The sequence below is a fragment of the Ambystoma mexicanum genome, chromosome 7p (assembly GCF_040938575.1).
Source record: "Ambystoma mexicanum isolate Mex_15411 chromosome 7p, UKY_AmexF1_1, whole genome shotgun sequence".
Lineage (NCBI taxonomy): Eukaryota > Metazoa > Chordata > Amphibia > Caudata > Ambystomatidae > Ambystoma > Ambystoma mexicanum.
The window spans coordinates 575,333,455-575,349,589 of NC_090939.1; the positions used below are offsets into that span (position 1 = coordinate 575,333,455).

A 16,135-nucleotide genomic window follows, 5' to 3' on the forward strand; every position below is an offset into this window, starting at 1 on the left:
CTCTTCTCTGCAAAGTCTCTTGCCTTAGAAGGCCTGATAGATTAGAACAACAGACAAATAAAAGTTCCATCAGTGGTTTTGCACCTTTGGGCGATTGCTCTTTGCCCCTAGGACCTCCCTCCACTGGGCTTGGATCCTCTTTGCAAAATGGGTCTCCCTCCGTCTGGTTCAGTACGGCCTCTCAAATTTCGCTCGTACCCTTCAGGAGTTTAAATGTCCTTTTAAACAAACAACACTGTGGACAACCCTCAACCAGGTTCCCTCTTATCGATACACTGTTCCCAGGTGTATTATTCTTCACCCCTACCCGTAAACAGCAAACAAACAAAAGTTCCTTCCTTAATCTTGTACATTGGGCGATTGCTCTTCGCCCTTGGATTTGCCTCCGCCGGGCTTGGATCCTTCTTGCAACTTGGGCCTCCCTCCGTCGGGTTCACTACTGCCTTTCAAATGCAGCTTGCAATATTCAAGAACCTTTAACACAGTTCATTATTTCCTAATACAGCTTGTGATTTGCTTCATCTTAACAGAAAGCGTGGATTCCCTTTTCCTAGCTTTCTTTCGGCATCCCTCTGTCAGGTTCACACTTGTCTTATTCTACACAATGTTCATGTTTGCCACCTGTACATTTCACTTTACTTTCTCACGATGCAGGATTCACTTCCCTTAGCTTTCTCTTGGCAATGGGACAGAGACTTTTGAGTGTACAAGGGATTTGACGTGACCCTTGTAGGACCACACTGACACCTCACACCACTCTGTTCTAGGGCCTTCTGGTACTTGCAGTTTCAAAGAAAAAGGGGCCAGCGGGAGTCCTTCGAATGTGAACTCCTGCAGCACTAGACCACTCTGTAGCTGGCCCTTCTCTGGCTTTCTCAAAGGTTCAAACATACACAAGTTCTTTGTTCTTGCGTTCATCTAATGTTGCCACTTGCAACCTTGGGCTCAATTTAATTTGGTTTTGCTATCAGCTTCTTCCGACTCACCAATTGTGTCGAGTCTGCTGGGTTGGCTTGCTTTTGGAGTCAAGGACGGTACAGCGGTAGCCAGTATGTCTCCCCACCTGTGTTATCAATGCGGGGACCCCAGTGCACCATTGACATCTGTTCATCCACACGCCAGCTGTAACTCCCGGTCTTATGATTTCCCTTTCAGAGGCTTTGCAGGTCTGAGTTGAAAAGGGCAAGGGCGGTTTCCCCTTTGTCGTCCCTCCAGGTCTAGCTGCCGTTGTCCTCCGTTTGGACGGCCGGTTCGTGTAGCGGTTTCCTCGTGCGTTCGGCCTTGCACATCGTGTGCTCTCGTGTTCTGCCTTTTATCCCTGTGGGGAAGGTAAAGGGCCGTCAGGTGTGTGTGATTATTGTCAATTGCCTGACCCTTGTGTTGGGACATGTCAGGTAAATGGCTCTGGTGTTATTCCGTTGTCTGTTACGGTGTGAGAAAGTTTTTGTCGAAAAAAGGGTGAGGGGGTAGAGCTTCTAAATATCCTACGGAGTAGGATGGGAAAAAAGGTGTTACAAGCAAGGGGGTACTGCATCTCAATCCTCGGCGTCCCACTTCCACTCCCCGAAGATCCCTCATCCAGGTAATCCTCCCCCACTGGTCCACCCCCAGGGACTGTATCCAGTAGTGATGGCTGTGTCCTGGCCACCTGGATGACAGATCCCTGGGGACTAGTAAGTGAGATGCCTTCAGGTTTCTCACACTGCCGACACCCACCTCTGCACTTCTGATGACCTCGATGGCCTCCATGTCCAGCACAGAGCTGACCTTCTCCACCCATGAGGTTAGTGCTAGTGGTGCCACAGTTCCTCTGCCACTGGCCATGCTCTCCTGCCGGTGCTGGGACAGCAGTCCCCGGACCCTGACCCGCAGGTCATTCCAGCGTTTGCGGCAGTCATCGCCGTCCCGGGGGATGGGAGACACTGCTGACACCTTTTCACTGATTATGTGACAGACGGCTGTCCAGCGCTGTGCGGATGTTTTACGCTGCCCAGGCCCATGTAGCTCATCGTGGTGTGCAAACACCTCATCGGCAAGCACCACCTCACAAAATGTTGTTTTTCGGATCCGATCGTGGGCAGCCTTGCCCCTGACCCTCCCCAGAGACATTCTGTCTGCTTTGCTGGTCTGGTTGGCTATCGGAAACTCAGATATTTAATGGATTGTGATTTTCAAAATGGCTGCCACATTGCTTCCCATCCGGCAGTGACTCGTTTCCCGCCGGCGCTAATAGCACTGGCACCGGGCGATAGCGCTATTTGCACCAGATTTTTCAGCTGTAGCATGTGTTTCGGCCCTATTTCCGCTGAGCGCAAATAGCCTTACCACCGGGGACTGATGTGCGTGCTCGCTATGTTGGGATTCTGCGCTATTTGCGCCAATGATCATGGCGGTAATGCTATTTCCGAGCGCATTTGGAGGACATCATCACCACCAATGCTAGATTTGGGGCAAAACCCTGACTCATAGTCATTTAGGAGATGGAGTTGTTTGATTCTGGTGAGTAGTTGTGTAGCAACTACTTTTTCCAAGATGTTGCCAATAAACGGGAGGTTCATAATGGGCCAGTATTGACTAGATCAGCTGGATCTAGGGTTGTTTTTTTTCAAAAGAGGTTGTTTGAGACCAGTTTCAACCAAGCAACAGTCTTTTCCAAAACACCCACTATACTTGTGTACTCAGTAATTGCATACAACTGAGAAGCAATGCCATTGATAGCAACAGGGTGAGTGGAAAGAACAATGTGGAGTAACATCCATTGCATTATGGCAGTTAATACCTGGGAGATTATGGAAATTAAGGCATGTCCAGGCGAGTGGTGGCATGTCTGTGAGGTTTAGTTGCCTGGGACCTGTACACCCTGATTGTGTACATTCTTCACATACCTCTCTCCCTTCTTCTGTCTTGAAGGCTGGGGATGTTGATGCTGAAGGGATACTTGCTTTGGGAGCTACAGATCAGGGTGCTCAGGGTTTCAGGACATGCTCATGGACTACCTCCTAAAAGGGCTGCTGCTTGTCCAACAGAGCAGCTCCTAGTAGTGTATGTAGTTGTTGAATGTCTTGCACAAATTGTGCTTCTCTATCCATGGTGCTTCATTTTACCAACTGCAGAAACTATCTGCGTTTTATGCTTTCCCCATTCCTTAATTGGTTATTGGTTCCATGTGTGGTCTATTGTTGTTTTTTTTGTTTTTATGGGCCTGCTGTGTCACTCCCTATCCCTGTCAACACCTGCTCAGAGCAGGTGTTATTTTTCTAATTATTTGTAGGTGTCAAAAGCGTATAAATTAATGGCGGTGGCCATCACTTTCTTGGATCTGTAGAAAGGCGCTAGGTTTGGGGTGTTGGCCATATAACACAAGTATCACTCTCTCTTTAGAGTCTGAGGCCATGTCCCTTAAATCAGGTCATGGAGGGGGCCTCTCCTCTACCAGCTCATGATTCTGGCTAGATTGCCCAGTTATGCTGATTTTCCATGGGTGCAGAGATTCCTCCAGCTCTTCTGGTGTCTCCCTTCATCAAATCAATGTGCCAGACCTTTGGGTGTAGACTGAGGGGGATTTGATGCCTAACTGTCGCACTGCAGGACGGTGGAAGTAATTAATGACGAGTAGGCTGCACTAGTATTGCTGATTTCTCATACACCATTATGCATATACTACAGATCCATTTTGGACAGACCAATGTAAGTTATCTAATTGATATGTCCAGTTTAATTTTCTACATCGGTAAGTTGTCATAGTAAAATTTCATAGTAACTAAATTCAGCAATTGTGTTATTTAAAAAGAAATGTTGCCCAATAACTCTGTGGTGTTTACTTTATCAAAACAGTGTAAGTACTACAAATACTTGTAATCCTATTCAGTGACCAGCCAAGGTAATGCCAGATCAGTTACTATAGAGAAGTTAAGAAGCAATCATACACATTTATATTTCATGGTTTAGCGCTGCCAAATACTTAGTCCATTTGTTTTCTTTAACCATATTCTTCTTAGTATTGAATATCACTGCAACATAATCTATAGCCATGTACAATAGCTTATGACCACAGAAGGGTATTCCCACTAAAGTGGCTGTATTGGGTGGCCTTAACAATTTAGTTTAAATAATTGAAGGATACTTCCAAGCCAACATCCATACCCAACATTGGATATATTGCAAAACATCCTCTTTCCTTTGAGTCTCTTGTCTCAAGCGATAGCATTCACATGGATGGCCTGCCTGCTCCACTGAAATATCTTCTGGCTCTGTGGACTAGTTATGGGCTATGAATGCTTACTTCCTGGATTCATTTTTATGATAGGTAGGCCAAACGTTTGGCACCTGGAATGGGAAATATTATTTTTCAATTTGAGGAATTTTTATCATGCGTGACATTCTGAAAACCACATTATTTCCGATTGGTGTATCTGTCACAAATGCAGTACATTTCACAACATTTCTGCAAATAGAGTAATTCTTGCAGCAATTCTCTCTAACGCATGGATAGAAATAAATGAAATGTTTAAAGAAAATAATCTAATATATTATTTTATGTTTCAGATTTCATGCATTTTCTGAAATAACAGAAAATAAGAACATTAGGTTCATAACAAAGGATCATAAAAGAGAGGATCTGAGTTCTGAAACTCCATTGAAAGGTGGCACACCACCAGGTAAAACTGGCATGCATAGGACTGACATGTATTGTGCATTCCTTGTTGTGATACTACCATGCAGTAGGGAATATTCTACTGAAATGTTTTTCTATATCTTTGCACTATTTTTGATAATGTACAAATGTTTGTTATCACCAAATGTGTTAATCGTTCTTGCCCTTAACATAATTAAATCCCGATGTCCAAAATGTATAGCCTGTTGATGGACGGTCTAATGCTAGACATAAACTGCCTACTTCCACAGTAAAAAGATATGTTTCCCACAAAACCATAGTTGATGTCTTGTCAGTGAATGTTCCCTTTTTAGAGAAGGGAACTCAAGAAGAGGTTAATGTTTGCACAGCTTATACTTAAGAGAATATTGGTCCTCTTTATGAGCATGGCAGTGTGGTAAAAACGGCAGAAAGTGCCTCTTTACCACCACGTTACCACATCTTTGTACTATGCGATGGGAGGTAAAGTGGAGGATGTAGCTCCAGTATTTTGCTGGTGGTATGCCCTCTACTTTACCCCAGAACTGGGCGAATGTACAGCACCAAATGAGTGCTAGTGGTAAATCTGATAAAAATCCTTCAAGTTTAATGGACTCCAAAAATGCGGATTTGTACTGCCATGTCATCACTCATAATTCTGTGATAATGCCAAGGGACTGAGTGGTGGTAATCACTAATGAGTTTGAAGGTAGTTCTGCAGATTATTTGCCAGATCACTGCCAAACTTGTAATGAAGCTTGGAGCCTAAAAATTGCCCCGTCAATGAACATGGCTATTATTGCACCAAGGAGAAATCTATTACAAGGAAATGCCTACAAATGCTTCATGTTGTCTCGGGAGGATAGCTCGGGGGCAACACACTCGCCTTGGAATCAAGACGACGCAGAGGAACACAGGTTCGATCCCTGGGTTTGCTTTTAGAAACCTCTGGGTATTCAGTGCGTTATAAATAATCAATCATGCCTCCTTTAGTCGTGCAAATGAATTTAGGAGCGTTTAGCAAGAGATCATTTTCTGAGCAGAGACGTGTGACAGCTACAGCGAATCATCATGGTTAGAGGGTGCTTTATCAGGGATCAAAGTGAGATTGGTTCTTTTCTTTGGTGGTAGATGTCCTCTGTGTTTTCCCATTTCTCAAATATCTGCCATTCCCGGGATTGAAATAAGAAACCCTTTAGTAATAATAGGCAATAACATTCATAGATATGCACATGGGGTCATAGAACATGGGGGATCTACGGCCTCTAGGCAGCCCATGGTGTACAACAAAGTTCAGAGCAGAATTCCTTCTGCTTGCCACGGTCCTAGGGCCTATGCCTCATTACGCAATGTTTGCCCTCTTAGGAAGGAAAGGGTTACCCTAAGAGTGTGCAATGAGGCCCCAATCAAGGACCGTACCAACCCTTGTGGCGACCTTTGCACTTGCAAAAGCTGTGATTAGTGTGTGGCAGAGTAAATGCAGGCCTTGTTGCTCAGTTAAAGCTGTCTACATCTGCAAATGTGCCAACCGATCTGGATTTAGCAGAGGGCCCCAGGCTACCCTAGGGTGCACTGTCTATGTGGTGATCTGCAATGTGTGCTGAAAAATGGACCAGAGGAAGGAGAGAACTCACTTTTAGGAAAGCTCCAGCAGAGCCTCGCCACATCATTATTATAAGAGTCTGCTTCCAAGGAGTTGACTGGTTGTGTACAGTGAAAATGATGGCCTTGTATTTTGATATTTCTTCATTATGTATTTATTTATTTACAGAGTTTAATATTGTGCTTCATGACATCTTTGGTCACATTCAGAGCGCTTGGTGTTTAACAAGTGTGCACTAAAGCATAACAAGGAACCAACCCCAGAATCCAGCCTGATTTAACTTGACTGGCCTTCTTTATTAGGTCACCTATGCCATATGGGTGGCAGATTCAGAAAAAGATTTTGGCTCAAGGGATGGTATGCACTGACACGTTCCCTTTGCTTGCGCCAAATACAGTTGCATGAAATTCACAAACCACATTTGAATGTGCGCATTATAGATGCATGCCCAATTTGCAACCCTTTGAGCAAATCAGGGGGGCTTCTGTGCATTTATAATTCACAAATGGGATGCTTTTTTTCAAATGTGCAGAAAACATAAGCATTCCCTGTGCCTGATGAGATAGGTGCACAGGAATGAGCAATGCAGGAGACTAAGATTCTTGACCCTCTTGCATTCTATCCCCCCACCAGGGGTAGAAATGCCTTTTTCTTTTTAAACATTACACATGTCTTTTAAGTGCCTGTCACAACATGGGTGCTGGAAGCTTTTCAAACATTACTGTCATGAGCATGCTCCTGGCACTAATGTATGCAAAGTGGCTGCTAATAGACCATTTGCGCTAACGCTCAGCACCCCACAAAACATGCAGGTAACCTTTGTGAATAAGGGGACCTGTGCATTTCCAAAAATTGGGCATCTAAAAAAAGTACTTGCTTTATGCTATTATCTGATGCCTGACTTTCTGGCAAACTAGCCCTTATTGTTCAGTCAAAGGCAAAATGTACGACATAGGCTTTCATGAGTTTTATGAACCCCAGGTGAGTAGACTCGGCTTTCAGGTTATGTTTGAAGACATTCTAGAGTTTACAGCCTGTGGTAGAGTGACATGGGGCGGGAGCTGAAGGTGCCTCCAGAGACTCCAGAAACTAGATAGGGAGAAGGCTGACAGAGAACCTTACCCACCGCCTACTTGGTATATGATAAAGATGGAGAGTAAAAGGAGTATGCCTTGCTGTGACCGAGGTAACCAAGCCCAAGGGATAGGAGCCATACTCACACTCTGAACTTGCATTTACCCCCCTCTCCCTCCTTGGCCGGGTGGCATGACAACAATGAGTGCAGCTCGACAATCCAACCAGAGCAGACTGGGAAGAAATTACTGTCTACTGTACCTGATGATGTCAAGAATTGCTAGGTCCACGTTGTTCATAATCTTGTATGCCCAGGAGGACCACCATTCTTCACTCCTACAAAAGAAGGGGTACTGGTTGAAACTCTTAGCACCTTTTGTTTGAACCAGTCAGGGCCACACCAACATGAAAAAGAACTGCTGTTTAAGTTTGCGAAACTGGACTCAGGACTTTAATCATAGTAAGACTAGGGAGATTGTATGTTGCAACCCAATTGGTTTTCCCCCTAGATCTTTGAACTGTTGTATTTAGATAAATCATTGATGAGTTACTCTCTCTGGTATATACTGAAGGCCTTACTCCAACCCTTGTGTTTGGGTGACAATAAAGCAAAGTTGTACCGTCATTCCTTGGGTTGCATATCTTCCTTTAATCTCTGCCCTGTAAAATATGGTTTTAGGAGGGGGATCAACATTGTAGTGCTATTGATATTGTTGTGACAGCTGGGAAAGAGGTTTAGCTTCATGCGACCTGAAGATACCAGTTCCCCGAGTGACCCACGAGAGGGTAGCCCTGAAATCTGGGCTATCTGCAATTCATTGCATAGATGTCGGGCAGCTATAGTATACTGGGACTATATGAACAGATCATCAACCCAGCAACTCACCCGTACCGGTCCAGAGGGGAGATGGCATTGGCCTGTTGATATTTGAACGTATTTACATCTCAGGCATTGAAAAAGTCAATTATTGTTCTTGACGAAATGAGGAGAGGTTCTGTTTGAAGCCACCCACTCCCAGATCAGACACATCCCAGCTGCTCTCATTCTAGAGAAGCTAGAAACCTCCATGTATTTTGTTGCAACTCAGCAGAATGATCTGCGCTTTGAGGAGAAGAGAATTAAGGCCCATTTTGCATAGAAAGGGACGGGTTACTCCATTGTGAGGCTACAAGATTAAAGAGAAGTGGAACCACCAGGTATCAATTACTCGTTCTCCCCCACACCCATTTTGACAAACTGTATTTGACATGGCCCACTCACATTTGACTTCAGGACACCAGGGAATGGCTAACACTCATGATTATATACTGACTCGATTTTATTGGCCCTGTATCAATCGACGGCTTTGTCAGTACTGTCAAACCTGCCCCATTTGCCAAACTATATCTAGGGTATATGTGGCACAAGCTCCTCTTTAACATCGCCCCATCATTGATGTGCCCTTCTCTTGGATAGGAATGGACATTATAGGGCCGTTATACCCATCATGGAGCTGCACTGATGATTATGCACATTTGCCAACATGGATACCAAACCTGGAAGCAATTACTTTTTCACTGCCATTGTTTGGGAACAAAAGATCGGATTCCGGGTAACTTGGTTGCCAAGTCGGCACTGCTTAAAGACCTGTGGAGCGCATGAATAGTGAATGGTCCATCCCCTGCCAAGGTGGCCCACAAGCATTCCCTGCAGCGCTGCTAGTGGATGCGCCCTGGGTTGAAGGAATTAATTGGGGCCCCTATGATGCAATTAACACAGGCTGCCCTGTGACATACGCAGCCCGGCCGTAAATAACTAAAGGGACTCCCCTATGCTGCTGCTGAGCAGCTGGTCTGCTTCAAGGACATGCAGCCCAGTTTACAAGGACTTTGAGCCGCCCACACACTGCTGCTGCTCTGCCTGACATCTGACCATTGTGAGGAATCCGATGGTGTCCTCTCCCCATGTGGCCAGGGGACAGCAGCCGATATCTGATCCTTACCCTGGGGGCGGCAATATGAGGCAGGATCACATGAAGGGAGACAACTTCTGGGAGAATTTCATGGCACCATTGGATGAGATATGGTTATCCCCTTAATGGCATACTGTTACACATCTCCTATCCACCTGGGAAGGATGCGGAAGACCTTCCAATGACAACTGTATGTGAGTCGACAAGATCTGAATTGACCTCTTGAATTAAAGAGAACACCTTCTCAGCCTCCACTAACAAGTCATCCACAGATGACTTGCCTGTAAAGGAAATTTTTCCAGACTTTGCCTGTAAAATAAAAAGAATGGACTTCTATTCTCATAACTACCCAAAAACTGCACTGAAGAAGATGAATGGAGTAATGCAGATCGACCAAGTCCAGGAACACAGGATGTGCTCTAGATGTTGCGAGCGCATACCTGTGACCGGGAGATTTAAACAAGTCAAGCAGCTGACTGGGGCACGCTGCTGCAGGAAGAAAGGTGCATCTCTCTGTGAGTTCCGAGAGAACCTGAGGCTGGAGAGAGAGCCATGATATGATATGACATTTATAACATGCCTGTACACAAGTGTTTCTAGACGCGACAAGACAAGGAGGGCAAACAAAGGGAGCAAAAACAACAATCTTTTTAGGCCTTGTGTCATTCAAATCGTTCAAGTGCGGGCAAGAGGGAGGGCAGAAGTGCCGTGGTGAGAGGGTAGGGGAGAAGTGTAGGTAACTCAATAAGTGCAGCCAGCGGGTGGCTCGTAAGCGCAGTGACAAGGGACAGTAGGGTTGCAGGTACAGACCCTTAGGTGCAGGGGGAGCCAAAATGCAGCGCAAGGGCACCAGGACATGCAGGAGCCTGGGCCCGAGTTTAGAGAGTAGCCAGGTGACAAGCACGCAGAGCAGTCAGGGAAATCAGCAGTGGAGCTGTACGGCTCAGGAACAGAAAAGAAAGGGAAGCTGATCACGAGCGAAACACCCTGTAGGAGCCACAGAAGCCTATAGAGGACTCCTTGGCATTTGAAGTTGTTTGTATGCAGTCGTCACCTTACTGGAAGTCTGAAGACATGAAGCAGGAGAGCCCAGCAGACACGAATCAGAAGAGCCCAGCAGGGACCGCGAGAGTCACAGAAGCTGAGAAACTGATGCAGCAACTGAGAGATAAACACTGGACAACCATTACCGGCTTGCTGCAGGAGAAGTGGAAGACGCCAGCCAGAGATGGTGTGTGTACCCGAGGGAAGCAGTGACGCTGGTGTGTATTGGTAGCCATGCCAAAACCGAATGGATATTAAGGAAGCATATGAGAGGGATAATAAAATGTAAAAGAACTCCTGGCAGGATAATATACTAGGCAGATATAATATTAAGAAAAGCAAAACCAAGAGACTATCCAGTATGGAGGGGTGTGTAGAGCCCGCATGAGAAAAGCCCTGGCAAGGAAGTATACCAGGCAAATAAAAGGTCTGATGAAGATACCTATATGTGAAAGCTTTGGCAGGAGACTATACCAAGAAAGTGTGTGCATCTAAGAAAGCCCTGGCAGGTGAGTATACCAGGCAGTTGCAAGTGTGTGTATGAAATAAAGCCCTGGTAGGGAAGTACACCAGGCAAGGACAATTGTAATATTGTACAGGAAATACAGGACTTCAAGAGATCCTGAGAAGGAGCTATCGGGATTTGTAAAAAGGCTTTGCTGATCACGAGAAGAGGAGTGAAACCCTGGCCGGAGAGTATACGAAGTATCCTAAACAAAACAAAGATAGAGAGTCAAGCTGCTGTATATATCAGTTGTGTCATTTATCAAGAGAAACCCAAGGAACTGATATTGTTGAATAAAGCACCAAGGGAATTCCAGGGGAAGGGGGCCACCCTCTGGAACAAGGAATTCTATCTTGTTGGAACTTTTGTGTTGGAGTTAGACATTTTCCTTTTTGAACATTTATGAACCACTTAAGGCCAAAGACTTACCCTTTTCACTCTAGAGTTTAGTTTATTAGAATGAGAGGGACAGAATAGTACTTCGGACACATGACTGTTTTGCTTTGGACATTCCGACACTGACAGACACATAGTTTTGGTTTTAGATAGGTAAACACCTCCTAGAACAGGGACGGGGAGGCATTTCCCCACCCTCTTATTTTAATGAAGGTCTTTGACAAAAACCATGTGTCCCTTGTGTTCGAGTCTCATTCCTGGCACCTCGCACCATCTGGAAGCAGAAAACCCAAGAACTGCAGACGAAGTAAAGATTTTGTATATAGTTGCAGTGCACTGTACAAAGAATTTTTATTTTTATTTATAAGGACTTTATTTTATATTTTTAAAGAACATTTAATATTTTTTTGTATACGCGGGTTCGTTGTAGTGATAGTGTATACAGTGTCTCCTGATTTCCCCCTTTTTAGAACAAAAGTTTAAAAACAGTTGAAGAACTGGAAGAAAGGAAATATCTAAATGCAAACTAATGGAAACGTACACCGGCATTTCTTTGTCAACCTATCTTTGTGTGTGTTTAAAGTTATTATAACCTAGCTTTTCTTTCCTAGAGGATTGGGGAATCTTAACCTTTGCTTTTCAAAGTCAAGTAAGTAGGGATTGCTGGAGACAGGTAAGTAGCGGGTGTTTAAAAGTAAGGTAAAGTGTTATAGTATATGGCTGTGCCTACCTACACCTGTCTCCCATTCTGTGCGTTGGGACCATTCCCCTGCCACATTCGGTGCTCCCCGTCCTGAAGTGCCAGTCCCGTGGCAGAGAGGAGAAGTACAAAGAAGGCAGCAGTGACTTTGGCTGCTTCCCTCCCTCTCACAGGATTTGCCACGTGTTGGTGTCTGGACGCTGGATCGGCCAGGTAAGCAGTCTTTTTCATGGCAGCGCTTTGCAGAGAGCTTGTCCCTCCCTCCTATGTGAGGGCTGGGCTACAGAAGTTCTAATGGTGCTCTGTTTGCACCACAAGCAATATTTTTTTAAATTTTTGAATGAAGGGTCCCTCGCGCGGCATTATGCGCCGGGAGACCCTTGATGTTTTTTTCTTTTCTTTGGTTTCTTTTTGTTTCTATTCCCCTACAGTGGGTTACATGCTTCCCCTTTAAATTATCCTTGGCCCGAGCATCGAATTTGCCTGATCTTTGAATCTTTCCAGCCATGATTTCCGTCCACAGGCCACTGGTAATGGTGGAGTACCCTGAATGTCAGGCACCTCCACCATTACCGCTGAACTCCCAGGAACCTGCTCTAAAGAATGAGGAACAGAAAACAGTGAGGACTGGACAATGAAACCTCACACTTGATCACTGGTTAATTGTATGCTAATTTCATCACAAGCCTGCTCTCCCCGGTGGGGCCATATGTAGGGTTTCCTCCTGACCCGGCATTGTGCACTGTAATGAGTCTGGGTCCCTATTTTCCAGTGAAGGAAAGGGCAAGGGTTCCTCTGCCAAGTCCAGCGTAACAGGGGCAATGGTAACAGAATCAGGATTAGTCTTCGAAGGAACACTTTCAGGTTGGAAATAAGGTCCCGGAGGAGTGGGACTTGGACCTCTGGGTGTAGGAACCCACACTAGTTTCTAATCTAGTAAAGGGTCTTGGCAGATGCCAAACTGATTGCCCTCAGTGTCGGAATCATCACTGGCTTCTGGTTGGCCTTCTGCTGGTCTCACGGTTTGGGAAGCTTGAGAACCTTCCAGGAATTGAGCCATCAAAGGGTCTTCCCCTTGGCCGATTCCTTTTCTGTGACTGCTGGGTCCATCTCAACCTTATCCCGACTCAGTGCATGTGATTCCAGTGCAAGGTCTTGAAGTTCCTTGGCTGTCCTTCGTCTCGCGGTCAGCAGACACAGAGGTCTCCTAACTGTTGCTCAGTTATGAACGGTTGAGGCTTCCACGTCTCAACTGCATTGCTCCATACTCTCTTTCTTAGGCTGCAGATTAACACAAGATCGCCCTCCTGCCCACATCTGTGGCAGAACTGCCACGGCTGGAGCAGTGCAGTTCGCGGTTGGTATTCTCAGGGCAAGCATGGCTCTTGAATGCGCTGGTAGAGTTAGTGTTCCTTCTCCCGGGATGGCAGTGCAGAGCCTATTCTGTGGACTGGTGGCCTGGATGTCACTATAGGTGGTGTCTTGGCCGGCACCCTTTGCAACTGCATGACCTGGATGGTCTGGTGTCAATCCTCCTCTTGATGTCTCAGGCTATTCTGTGGGGCTTTATATCGTGACACCAGTTGGCTGGGTAGACTATACACTGTGTCCTCCATCTCTCCTTCGAGTGTACTCACCTCCCGGATCAGTTCATCAAAGGAAGATTGTTTCTGGGTCTGTTCTCTGAGTCACTGCTTCAGCAACATCAGCATCAGTGATCTTGCTCCACACATTCCTTGCTGCTGCCTAGCCAGTTTCAGGCTGTTTGGCTCAACCTGATTCTGCTGGAAATCCAGCCACAGAATTGTCTAGGTCCTTGCCAGATATTCTGAGAGCCTCTCACCCTGTTAGAGGCGGTTGGCGTAGTACTTAACCATTTGCTTCATGCCTGATTCAGTGGCTCCAAAGAATCCATTTAGCATGTACACGATATTCTTCACTGTGGGTCTGGATGCATAGCATAGAGCGCCTGGATGACTCCTCGCAGGACCTTACAGACATTCTATGACGCGTCTCCTCGTCTCCCTGTCATGAGCGCTCCAGTTGTGGATCATCCACCCATTTCTGTTATTCCTCTTCACCACTCGGGGCATGTTTCTCACCGGAAAAGGTACTCAGGTGGACATAAGGGCCATGCTCTGATGGTGCGTCAATGGCCTCATCCAACACGTCCTTGAAAGCATCCACCATGGAGGATCCACCATGGAGGAAGCAATCAGTCTGGAGCCTATATCCTATGGTGTAGAACTGACGGGTGCACTAGGCCCAGATGAACTAGCAGTGCTTGTGGACGCAGCCATGATGGCACCTACAGTGAGTGCTGCGGGATGACTGGGTGCTGCGCTGTGCAATGCAGTGCCCCCGCCGCGACGGTCATATTGCTATTAGTACCCCGGCCCGCATTATGTGCGTGACCGGGGCACTAAAAGCATTTTTTTCTGTCCCGAAACGCTGCAGCGTTTCGGGACAGAAAAAAAAAAAAAACAACCAAGAAAATGGTCACCATGGAAAGGGAAAACAGAGTCCGTTTTCCCTTTCCATGGCGGCCATCGGGAGCAGACGCGCTGGGAACACAAGTGTTCCCAGCGCATCCGTTCCCGAATAAAAAAAGAAAAAAAAGAAGCAGAAGGTAAGTGGGGTTGGGAGGGCGGAAGGGAGGGAGGGGAAGGAAAAAAAAAACGTACCTGAGTCCCCGCTGGGGGACGATGGAAGCCTCCAGCCGTGTGGAGGCGCAGAGCGGGGATGGCCCCCTCTGAGTCTCCACACTACTGGAGCCTGCTATCGTTCCCCAGCGGGGACACAGGAGCAGAAAGGTAAGTGGGGTAGGGAGGAGGGAGGGAGGGAAGGAAAAAAAAGAGAAAGCTTACCCGAGTCCCCGGCAGGGGTGAAGGCAGCCTCTCAGCCATGGGGAGGCTCAGAGCGGGGATGGCCCTGCTTCAAGCCTCCTCATTGGCTGAGGGGCTGCCACGCCCCTGCCGAGGACAAGGCGGTTGGAATCCCGGCCGAGAATCGAAGGATTCTCGGCCCGGTAAGGACCCGGCGAGAGCCAATCAGAATGCTTGTTGCATTCTGCTTGTCTCTCGCCGGGTACTAATGAATGGTATGGATGGTAGGCTAGTCTGTAAGCCTGTCCAGTCATTTAATGCCCAAAGAGGATTGGACATTATTGGGTCTCCCCGGGAATTGTAAAGGGCAATGTCTCAGGGTCCACTTGTTTAGGGCCATAGCATACCAGTATACTGTTCCCACTAGACCAGGGGGTTTACCCTGGCACTTGCTCGGGCTGGTGAAGGATTCTAGGGACTCTGTCAACTTGAACACCTGATGGAGGGGTGTGTTGCATGGCTCATCACCGATAATAAAGCAATGTTTAGGCTTAATCCCCTGATCCCGGCTGACGTCCTGAAGGCGATTCATTGAAGATGGTGCCTGTCAATCGGATGTGGTGGTAAATCTGATAAAAATCTAAAACAGTGTTAACAACTGCATATACAAATCACCTTATCCACAAATTTGCACTAAATAATCAAAACCCAGAATCATACGTTAGTTATCTGTACACTAACCCCAGGAAGGAAAAGGGGTAGGAATGACTAGGTAAGTATGTTAGTTAGGGTACGTATAAGCCACATCAAATGTGATCTCAGCAGTGCCACCGAAAAAATGTAGCGGGGTGGTCCTAACGCACTGAATGCGAGACAGGTGTAGGCAGGCCCAGCAGTATATTTTTTTGACACTTTATCTTACTCTTAAACAGTTAACCCACCTCTTACCTGTCTCCACAACCTCTGTTTACCTGAGTTTGAGATCACCTTGGTGCACCTCTGCAGGAAATGTAAGTGGAATGAAAAGGCAAAGGTTAGGATTCACAAATGCCCAAATGGAAGAAACACTAGGTTATAATAACTTTAAATACACACAAGGAAAGGAAGACAATGGGCCTCATTACACGTTGTGCGGTAATGGAATACCGGTACCGGTAAAGATTTACCGGTACCGTTAATTCCCTAAGCCAATCACGACCCGAACCCACCGCTATCTGCGCACCCGTTAATTACGGTGCCACTAATAGCGGCAAGGCCGCGGGCGCGCGACCCCCAGGCCGGAATTAGCGCCATGGCGCTAATACCAGGCCATCACAAGCCATGCGGACATGGTATTAGCGGCATGTAAAACACCCAAAAACCCCTTACCGGCATGGCGCTAATAACGGCATCGAAAAGCACCC

General features: G+C 46.5%; 1 protein-coding gene across 1 annotated transcript in view; it reads left to right on the forward strand.

The window, feature by feature from the left end:
• VWA3B (von Willebrand factor A domain containing 3B) overlaps nt 1–16,135 on the forward strand; it is a 2,300,294-nt gene that overhangs the window by 204,803 nt on the left and 2,079,356 nt on the right. Inside the window, exon 4 of the mRNA XM_069636259.1 lies at nt 4,546–4,658. Within this exon, the coding sequence (XP_069492360.1) occupies nt 4,546–4,658 (113 nt within the window). The remainder of the gene's footprint in view (nt 1–4,545; nt 4,659–16,135) is intronic.